General features: G+C 52.8%; 1 protein-coding gene across 2 annotated transcripts in view; it reads left to right on the forward strand.

The window, feature by feature from the left end:
* Positions 1-228: 228 nt before the first annotated feature.
* The window catches only part of LOC113224062 (PI-PLC X domain-containing protein 1), a 14,341-nt gene continuing 3,169 nt past the window's right edge, over positions 229-11,400 (forward strand). The window contains exons 1-6 of one of the 2 annotated variants that reach the window (XM_026453351.1): positions 229-244; positions 2,764-2,911; positions 5,852-5,988; positions 7,949-8,077; positions 8,617-8,772; positions 9,971-10,154. In XM_026453351.1, coding sequence (XP_026309136.1) covers positions 2,785-2,911; positions 5,852-5,988; positions 7,949-8,077; positions 8,617-8,772; positions 9,971-10,154 — 733 coding nt within the window. In that variant the 5' untranslated portion in view covers positions 229-244; positions 2,764-2,784. Of the gene's footprint in view, positions 245-1,913; positions 2,178-2,763; positions 2,912-5,851; positions 5,989-7,948; positions 8,078-8,616; positions 8,773-9,970; positions 10,155-11,400 lie in introns of those variants that run through there. The other variant, XM_026453352.2, reaches the window with a different exon arrangement.

Below are 11,400 nucleotides of genomic sequence, written 5' to 3' on the forward strand. Positions count from 1 at the left end.
TATCTCTCTATCTCTTTATCATCTCTATCTCTCTATATCTATATCTATCTGTCTATATCTATCTATCTCTGTATATCTGTCTATCTGTCTATATTTTTGAGACAGAGTTTCACTCTTCTTGCCCAGGCTGCAGTGCAGGGGTGCATTCTCAGCTCACTGCAACCTCCATCTCCCGGGTTCAAGTGATTCTCCTGCCTCAGCCTCCCGAGTAGCTGGGATGACAGGCGTCCGCCACCAGACCCAGGTAACTTTTGTATTTTTACTAGACATGGAGTTTCATCCCATTGGTCAGGCTGGTCTCGAACTCCCGACCTCAGGTGATCCTTCCGCCTCGGCCTCCCAAAGTGCTGGGATGACAGGCATGAGCCACCGCGCCCTGCCTTCCTGGTGATATTTTATAGGAGATCCATTCGTAGTAAGAAGATGCTTTTCCTTCTGAATGGCAGCATGAGCATGAATAATCAGGAAAGTGTCCTAGGAATCCGCATACATGTTAGCTACATTTCCCTGGCGTAATTTAAGTGCTTTTATAAGAGCTGTCAGCTAATTGAGCTCTTGTGTGTCCGGAGAGTGACTTGGCTTATCTTGCTTTACTGGCTGTTTGCTGGCTAAGAGCTGTCCCTAGAGGGCAGTCGTCCTGGCACATTGTGTGCAGTGGAAACAGTTATTTCCTAGGCTTAACTTGGAGGCTTTTCATGACAGTAGAGCTGTCATGACAGTGGTTTGGAAACATATGTAAATAGGTCCTCCTAACTACAACTAAGATTGAGAAAAAGATTGGATTAGAGTTTTTCCTGAGATGCCCCTTATAGGAAGTGAGGAGGCCTGGACGAGGGAGGAGAAAGGAGAGAGGACGGCTCTACTGTTTAGAAGGTGGTCTGCTTTCCTTTCTTCCATTTCTGGAATCGCCCGCGGCCGTGTGCTGTGATGGCATTTTGAGCCACTGGAGCAGGGGATTTGTATCCACTGACCTCCAACTCTGGGAGCAGTTCTGTCTCCACTGCTTTTCGCCACAGGCTGGACGGGAGCGAGGGGACTCTGTCTTGCTGCCCGGCCATTCCTTTTTAAAATGTCCTGGCCTGCCACACTTTTAGCAACTACCGGATGCACCTGGGGAGATCCTGGAGTTTGCAAGCCTGCCAAGCTGCTACTAGAGGCTTTGTCTTCTCCTGAAGTTTCTCTTTTTGGGCCTCCTCCTGGTGCCTATTATTATTATTGTTATTTTTTTTTTTTTTGAGATGGAGTCTTGCTCTGTCAGTAGGCTGGAGGGCAGTGGCATGATCTCGGCTCACTGCCACCTCCATGTCCCGGGTTTAAGCGATTCTCCTGCCTCTGCCTCCTGAATAGCTGGGATGACAGGCGTGTGCCACCACGCCTGGCTAATTTTTGTATTTTTACTAGAGATGGGGTTTCACCATGTCGGTGAGGCTGGTCTCGAACTCGTAACCTCGTGATCCGCCCTCCTCGGCCTCCCAAAGTGCTACCCGACCACGAAGAGGATTTCTGTTCCCACTAGGGGGCGCTGTTGCCTTAGAAATACCATGCACCGGCCGGGCGCGGTGGCTCACCTCTGTCATCCCAGCACTTTGGGAGGCCCAGGAGGGCGAATCACCTGAGGTGGGGAGTTTAAGACCAGCCTGACCAACATGGAGAAACCCCGTCTCTACTAAAAATACAAAAATTAGCCAGGCGCGGTGGCAGGTGCCTGTCATCCCAGCTGCTTGAGAGTCTGAGGCAGGAGAATCGCTTGAACCCAGGAGGCGGACGTTGCAGTGAGCTGAGATCACACCACTGCACTCCAGCCTGGGCAAAAAGAGCGAAACTCCGTCTCAAAAAAAAAAAAACAACAACAAAAAGGAAATACCATGCATCTGCTAGAGAATTAGTATCAAGTAACTTTATTTAGGGGAAAAGGAGGGAACCCTATTCCTGGAAGACTGAGCTGTATCCCTGGGAGAACTCTATTCCTGGAAGACTGCAACAGCGTTTTCCTGAGCTGTATCCCTGGTCGACAGTATTTCCTGATGTGGCCTAACAGGATTACTTCCCTAGGCTGTAAAAATTCCCGTGCATTCGACAGAGAGTGAGAGACCGCGGATAGAGAAGGAAGGAAAGAAGGAAAGCTTTGCGGTAGGATAGCTGGAAGACAACCCTGAGATTAAAGGACAGATCTGAGGGTGAGATTCGTCCCATCCTCACCGCTCTGATGAATGAATTCCCGGCCAATGCACCAAAATGCTACGGCTCCGCTGACTGGAGGGACACCGGGGTCCTTGTTCTCGCGCCAGTTTAGATAAAACGGCATGAACACACGTGGAGTGGTTTTAAGGAGCGGAGAGTTTATTAGGCCACAAGGAAGGAAGGGAGAAGGCCAGGCGCAGTGGCTCACGCCTGTCATCCCAGCACTTTGGGAGGCCGAGGCAGGTGGATCACGAGGTGCCTCAGCCTCCCAAGTAGCTGGGATGACAGGTGCCCGCCACTACGCCTGGATAATTTTTGTATTTTTAGTAGAGAGGGGGTTTCACCATGTTGACCAGGATGGTCTTGAACTCCTGAGCTCGTGATCCGCCTGCCTCGGCCTCCCAGAGTGCTGGGATGACAGGCGTGAGCCACCGCGCCCGGCCCCTCTCTCCCCTTTCTCAGGAAGTCTGATCTCCACCACACACTCTCCACCACCTCAGCCCCTCCCAGGGAAAGCCATGACCCCTGTGTCAGCAGCACAAGTTTAACCATAAAAAACCTCTTTTTCCTATTCTCCTTCAGGTTGGCCAGGGTTCACCTCCGATGGGTGGGCAGGTGAGCACTTCCAGCAGCTTCTCCAACCTGCGCTGCAGAAATGCCAACGAGGACTGGATGTCGACACTGTGTCCCCGGCTCTGGGATGTGCCCCTCCACCACCTCTCCATCCCAGGTGAGGGCGGGGTGGGGTGGGGCGGGGGCTGTTGCCTCTGCGTTCCCCAGTGGAGATGCTGACTGTAGGAGCAATCCTGGATGTAGGGAAATCCCACAGATCACACCGACGTGGACACACACATATGTACATAGGCATGGATATGTGCAAACATGGACACACACAGGCATGCACACATGTACACACGTATGCAAGGCATATATGCACACACGTGCACATATGCACACATACATATGCACACATACACATTTTCACACATGCACACATACACACACGTGCATACTGTGTTGGTCTGTTCTCACCCTGCGAATAAAGACATGTCTGAGACTGGGTAATTTATAAAAGAAAGAGGTTTAATGGACTCACCGTTTCACCTGGCTGGGGAGGGCTCACAGTCATGGCAGAAGGTAGATGAGGAGCAAAGTCACATGTTACATGGTGGCAGACAAGAGAGCGTGTGCCGGGGAGATCCCCTTTCTGAAACCATCATATCTCAGGAGACTTACTGTCACCAGAACAGCATGAGAAAAACCCTCCTCAAGATTCAGTGACGTCCCACCAGGTCCCTCCCATGACACCTAGGAATTGTGGGAGCTACAATTGAAGGTGAGATTTGGGTGTGGACACCACCAAACCATATCACATACACAGATGCACATGGACACATAGGCACACATGCATGCACACACACACATGCACACACACATGCGTGCAGAGACATGCATGCACACATGCACATACACACGCACATGGAAACATACACATGCATGTACACACAAATACACATGCACTCAGGCACGTACACTTACATTCATGCATATGCATGCGCACATGCACACATACATGCATGCACACATACACATGCACACACATGCATGCACATACACATGCATGCACACATGTACATGCCCACACACATGCACTCAGGCACGTACACTTACATTCATGCACACACATGCATGCACACGCGTACACATGCATGCACACACACATGCATGAACACATGCACATACCCACACACATACACATGGAAACATACACATGCCGGCACACACAAATACACGTATACGCACATGCACTCAGGCACGTACACTTACATTCATGCACACGCATGCACACATACATGCACACACACCCACACATGCACGTGGAAACACACAGATGCATGCACACACACATAAATGCACACATGCATACACCTATAAACACATACATGCACACATGCATATGCCCACACACATGCACATGGAAACACAGAGATGCATGCACACACATACACACATGCCCACACCTATAAACACATACATGCACACACACGCATGCACACATGCACATACCCACACATGCACATGGAAGCACACATACACATGGAGGCCCATGCAGGCACATGTATACATGCACATAAGCACACACATATGCACACATGTATACATGGACAGAGGCTCACACATACTCATGCACACATGTATACATGGATGTAGGGTCACATAAACACATATGGATGCAGATGTGCAGATGTGTCCACACATACTTATGCACATCTATGAATGCACACATGCACAGATGCACCTACACTTGTACAGACGTGTATATCCATATGTAACTGCACATATGCACACACAGGTATCCATACACATAATTCATATACATCCATAAACATGTACATACGTGGACATAGACACATATGCATGCACGTATGTATAGACGCTTGCACCTGTGCACACGCACAGGTACATGTGCATGTACATGTATATACCTACACGTGGACACATGTAGATACAGGCACATACACATGCACGATGTATACGCATTTGTACTTATGCATACACATATATACACATGCACACATGCACATATGCACAGATGTGTGTACACCTGTAGATACGTGTATATATGTGTATATGAGTATACATGTATATCTGTGTATATGTATATACAGCTATGTGTATATATGTGTATATATACGTGTATGTGTATATGCACGTATATATGTGTGTATATGCGTGTATGTGTGTATGTATGTATATACGTGTATATGTGTATGTATACATGTATATGTGTATATGCGTATATATGTGTGTATGTGTATATGTATGTATACTTGTATGTGCGTATACATATGTGTATGCATACGTGTATATGTGTGTATGTGCATATATACATGTATGTGTGTATATGCGTGTATATGTGTATATATACATGTATATGTGTATATACATATATACATATATTTTCAGAGTTCTATATATAGATATATATCTGTATATACACATATTTATGTTATTGATATTTAAATGTTATATTCATAAATATTTTTGCATATACTTAAATATATGTATCTTAAGAAACAACAGCTACATGTCATAGGCAGAAAATGGAAACGTCAGCCATCAGTCAGACTCCACAAAGGTCTGTGTTTCTTGCGGCTCCCATGACAAGTGACCACACATTAGGAGGTGGCAAACAACAGAAATTTACTTTCTCCCAGTTCTAGCTACAGAAATCTGAAATCAGGATATGGACAGGACCACACTTCCTCCTGAGGCTCTAGGGGAGGCTCCTTCCTCCCTCTCTCAGCTCCTGGGGGCTCCAGGCATCCCCTGGGCTTGTGGCTGCATCACTCCAGTCTCTGCCTTTGTCGCCACGTGGCCTCCTCCTCTGTGTCTGCGTCTCCTCCTCTGTCTCTTAGATGGACACCTGTCACTGGATTTGGGGCCTGCCCTACTCCGGGATGATCTCATTTCAACCTCATGATATCTGCAGAGACCCGGTTTCCACACAGGTCCCGTTCCCAGGTTCCAGGGGACATGAGTTTTGGGGGACGACATCCACCCCTCCTGCCATGCCTGGGCCTGTGCTGTAGGCCGGTGGCCGAGCGACTCACAGCAGGTGGCAGGGACGGGCCCGATGGTGACATGTCCACGTGTACTTTGCTCTCAGGGAGCCACGACACCATGACCTACTGCCTGAACAAGAAGTCCCCCATTTCGCACGAGGAGTCCAGGCTGCTGCAGCTGCTGAACAAGGCCTTCCCCTGCATCACACGCCCCATAGTGCTGAAATGGTCCATCACCCAGGTATGGTCCGCACCCCATGGTGCTGACATGGTCTGTCACCCAGGTAGGGTCCGTGTCCCCTGGTGCTGACGTGGCCCGTCACCCAGGTAGGGTCTGTGCCCTGCGGTGCTGACGTGGTCCGTCACCCAGGTGGGTTTGCGCCCCGTGGTGCTGACATGGCCCATCACCCAGGTAGGGTCTGAGTGGTGCCCTGTGGGCTCAGGAGGCAGATGGTGACTGTGGCTTTCCAGCAAAATGCAGCCCCTATCCCAGCCAGGGAGACAGGATGAAAACCAAAACCTGTTGCCCACCTGGAGCCCCCTTTCCAAAGGCAGAAGAGTTCCCCTGAACACTGTTTTTATTTGCTTATTTTATTTTTTAGTTTTTGAGACAGAGTCTCACTCTGTAACCAGGCTGCAGTGCAGTGGCGCGATCTCGGCTCACTGCAAGCTCCACCTCCTGGGTTCAAGCAATTCTCCTGCCTCAGCCTCCTGCGTAGCTGGGACTACAGGCTTCCGCCACCACGCCCGGCTAATGTTTTGTATTTTTAGTAGAGACAGGGTTTCACCGTGTTAGCCAGGATGGTCTCAATCTCCTGACCTCGTGATCCGCCCGTCCCGGCCTCCCAAAGTGCTGGGATGACAGGCGTGAGCCACCGCGCCCGGCCCAGTGTTTTTATTAAATGATGTAAAGCTAATGCCATGAGCATAGCAGGTGGCCGCCTAGAGCCGCAGATGGAGAGGGTCTTGCCCTATTCTATCCCAGCAGAGACAACCCCTTTCATCTGTGCACTCAAGACAAACAAGGACTCATTTCTTGTGTCGTTAGGATGGGAGGTGGCTCTGCAGTTTGCAGTCAGGTGACTGCTCATTCCTGGGAAACAGGGAGACAGGACACTTTCTCCCTAATAATCACATTCATTCATTCCTTTAGAGACAGAGTCTCGCTCTCTCACCCAGGCTGGAGTGCAGTGGTGCGATCTCAGCTCACGGCAGCCTTGACCTCCTGGGATCAATGGATCCTCCTTCCTCAGCCTCCCGGGCAGCTGGGATTACAGGTGTACACCACCACACCAGGCTGATTTTTAAAAACTTTTAGTAGAGACCGGGCATGGTGGCTCAGGCCTGTCATCCCAGCACTTTGGGAGGCCGAGGCGGGCGGATCACGAGGTCAGGAGATGGAGACCATCCTGGCTAACACGCTGAAACCCCGTCTCTACTAAAAATACAAACATTAGCCGGGCGTGGTGGCGGGTGCCTGTAGTCCCAGCTACTCGGGAGGCTGAGGCAGGAGAATCAATTGAACCCGGGAGGCGGAGCTTGCAGTGAGTTGAGATCATGCCGCTGCACTCCAGCCTGGGCGACAGAGCGAGACTCCATCTCAAAAAAAATGAAAAAACAATTTTGCATTTCCTAGTGCTGCTGTGTGTGGAGGGAGGGGAAGTGCTGGTTCCTTTTCCTGCATTTCTCTCTGTCCTCGGTTTTTCCTGGAACAGTTTCCCACCCACCTCACCCCCCAAGCCCCTTGCTGTCTCCATCCCAGCCACCCCCGCCCCGCGCTGTCTCGGCACCTCCTGGTGTCCCCCACGCTAGTGATGCTTCCTAGAGACTGTCCTGGGCACTGAGGACCGACCGTAGCAGATTCTGCCCCAACTGCAGCCCCTTCCGGTGACAGCCAGAAAGAGGGTGACTGGGGATCTGCAGGGACGTGAGTGAGACCCGTGTCAGGGCGGGGGCAGGTGCATTTCCCCAGGACAGAGTCTCACAGGCTCTGTTGAAAGAGGCCAGGTCCCCGGAGATCAGCTTTTCCAAATGCAGGTCCCCGTGGCTGCAGAGCTCCCAGCACCAACAAACAGCTGTTGTTTCAACATCCACGTCCCCCTGGACAGCAGGACGTGTGGGTGGACAACCTCGCAGCCCGTTCCTGAGCCCCCAGACGCGGCGCTCAGCCAGGCCGACACGACGGCAGCCTCTATCCACAGGCGCTGGACGTCACGGAGCAGCTGGACGCCGGGGTGCGGTACCTGGACCTGCGGATCGCTCACATGCTGGAAGGCTCGGAGAAGAACCTGCACTTCGTCCACATGGTGTACACAACGGCCCTGGTGGAGGTGCGGCCGGGCTGAGGGGGACGCAACGGGGAGAGCCGGAGGTGGCCAAGCTCCCGTGGGGACGAAACGGCCACATGCAGATCTGGGCAGGAGATGCTTGGCCTTTAATGGGATGGGGACGTCACCTGCAGACCCAGACAGGAGACGCTGACCCCTGGGAATCTGTGACGGGGATTTCTCTGTTGCTTTTTTTTTTTTTTTTTGAGATGGAGTCTTGCTCTGTTGCCCAGGCTGGAGTGCAGTGGCCACGATCTCGGCTCACTGCAACCTCCGCCTCCCGGGTTCAAGCGATTCTCCTGCCTCAGCCTCCCGAGGAGCTGGGATGACAGGCATGTGCCACTGTGCCCGGCTAATTTTTGTATTTTTAGTAGAGACAGGGTTTCACTATGTTGGCCAGGCTGGTCTCGAACTCCTGACCTCAGGTGATCCGCCCGTCTCCGCCTCCCAAAGTACCGTGATGACACGTGTCAGCCACCGCGCCCGGCATTCCCCGTGTTGTTGGAGTCATGCAGGACTCAGCCTTGCCGCGCCCTCCCCAGGACACGCTCACGGAAATCTCGGAGTGGCTAGAGCGGCACCCACGTGAGGTGGTCATCCTGGCCTGCAGGAACTTCGAGGGGCTGACCGAGGACCTGCACGAGTACCTGGTCGCCTGCATAAAGAATATTTTCGGGGACATGCTGTGTCCTCGTGGGGTAAGGAGGGGGAAGGCCGTCCCCACGTCTCTCTTGGGGCAGGGGGATCGTGACCCTCAGACTCCGTCTGCCGCGCCCCGGGTGTGGGTGCCGCGATGGTCCCTGTAGCAGGCGAAGCCGTTGAACAGGGCTCCCTGCTCTCCCGCAGTGCGGGGGGGACCCTGGTGAGAACTTCCCGTGACGGGTTTAGAAATGTGTGCAGCGCCAGCCAGGCACGGTGGCTCACGCCTGTCATCCCAGCACTTTGGGAGGCCGAGACGGGTGGATCACAAGGTCAGGAGATCGAAACCAGCCTGGCCAACACGGTGAAACCCCGTCTCTACTAAAAATACAAAAATTAGCTGGGCGTGGTGGCGGGTGCCTGCTACTCAGGAGGCTGAGGCGGGAGAATAGCTTGAACCCGGGGGGCGGAGGTTGTGGTGAGCCGAGATCGCGCCATTGCACTCCAGCCTGGGTGACAGAGGGAGACTGTCTCGAAAAAAAATATATATATATATATGTATATGTGCGTGTGTGTGTGTATATATATACACACAGACATACACACACACACACACACACAGCATCTTGCTGGCTCCATGGAGCCCCCACCCCCGGTCAGGGTCCTTGTTGTTTCCCCAGGGCTGCCGGCACACGGGAGCCCAGGTAGCAGCCTCAGAACGGCAGAGACACATGCCTGCCCCGCTGTGCACCTGGGGCCCCCTGTGTGCACGTCTGTTCCTGGCTACAAATGTTCCTTTTTAAACATTTTTAAAATAAAAAATTTTTTTGATACTGAGTCTCGCTCTGTCTCCCAGGCTGGAGCGTTGTGGTGCGATGTCAGCTCACTGCAGCCTCCACCTCTCGGGTTCAAGCGATTCTCCTGCCTCAGCCTCCTGAGTCGTTGGGATGACAGGTGCCCACCACCACGCCTCGCTAGTTTTTGTATTTTTAGTAGAGACGGAGTTCCACCATATCAGCCAGGCTGGTCTCAAACTCCTGACTTCAGCTGATCCACCCGCCTCGGCCTCCCAAAGTGCTGGGATTACAGGCGTGAGCTGCCTCTCCCGGCCAGAATTTCATTTTCGGTTTATACTCACATGTTGGGCTGTCCTCCCTCTCCGGTGTCCCCACTTCCCGGCCTTCCTCTCTCCTGGGTGCCCCCCGTGTCCCTGGCTCTCCTCTCTCCCCTGCGCCCCTTAACTCTGGTGCCTTGCAGGAGTTGCCGACGCTGCGGCAGCTGTGGTCCCGGGGCCAGCAGGTCATCGTCTCCTATGAGGACGAGAGCTCCCTGGGCCGGCACTGCGAGCTGTGGCCAGGAATCCCCTACTGGTGGGGAAACACGGTGAAGACCGAGGCCCTCCTCCGATACCTGGAGACCATGAAGAGCTGTGGCCGCCCAGGTACCAGGGCGCGCCTGGTGGGGGTGGATTCCACACGGCCTCCTGGACGCCCTGCTGGAGGCCGGCTCCACGTAGACTTGCCTTCACTTTGTTTTTTATTTTTTATTTTATTTTTTTTGAGACGGAGTCTCGCTCTGTCGCGCAGGCTAGAGTGCAGTGGCCGGATCTCAGCTCACGCTGGAGATCTCACGCCTCCCGGGTTTACGCCATTCTCCTGCCTCAGCCTCCCATGTAGCTGGGACTACAGGTGCCCGCCACCACACCCGGCTAGTTTTTTGTACTTTTAGTAGAGACGGGGTTTCACCACGTTCGCCAGGATGGTCTCGATCTTCTGACCTCGTGATCCGCCCGTCTCGGCCTCCCAAAGTGCTGGGATTACAGGCTTGAGCCACCGCGCCCGGCCATTCACTTTGACGTGAAAACCATTTAAAAGGAATCCAGGAGCTGGGCGTGGTTAAGCCTGCACCTGTAATCCCCGCACTTTGGGAGGCCGAGGCGGGCACTGTTTCGTGTGTGGCGTGAAGAGATCACCGAACAGGCTTGGTGTTGATTTCACCTGGGCGGAGGCGGCTGAGTCCGAAAAAGGAGTCAGCGAAGGGAGGTGGGATTACCACTCGTTCTCAGAGGTTTTGGGACAGGCAGTAGATCTCACAAAGGACTTTCTCAAAGGTGGAGAGAATTACGAAGAAAATTCTTAGGGGTGGGGGAGATTATAAAGAACACAGATCAGTTAGGGTGGGGCAGGAACAAATCACAGTGGTGGAATGTCATCCGTTAAGGCGATTTTCACTTCTATTGTGGATCTTCAGTTGTTTCAGGCCATCGGGATGGATATGTGCAGGTCACAGGGGATACGATGGCTTAGCTTGGGCTCAGACGCCTGACAGGCAGATCAGCTGAGGTCGGGAGTTCGAGACCAGCCTGACCAATGTGCTAAAACCCCATGTCTACTTAAAAAGCACCCAGGGCCGGCCGGGCGTGGTGGCTCAAGCCTGTCATCCCAGCACTTTGGGAGGCTGAGGCGGGCGGATCACAAGATCAGGAGATCGAGACCATCCTGGCTAACACAGTGAAACCCCGTCTCTACTAAAAATACAAAAAATTAGCCGGGCGAGGTGGCGGGCACCTGTAGTCCCAGCTACTCGGGAGGCTGAGGCAGGAGAATGGTGTGAACCCGGAAGGCGGAGCTTGCAGTGAGCCGAGATCACACCACTGCACTCCAGCCTGGGCGACAGAGCGAGACTCC

The sequence above is a fragment of the Piliocolobus tephrosceles genome, unplaced genomic scaffold, assembly GCF_002776525.5.
Source record: "Piliocolobus tephrosceles isolate RC106 unplaced genomic scaffold, ASM277652v3 unscaffolded_43469, whole genome shotgun sequence".
NCBI lineage: Eukaryota > Metazoa > Chordata > Mammalia > Primates > Cercopithecidae > Piliocolobus > Piliocolobus tephrosceles.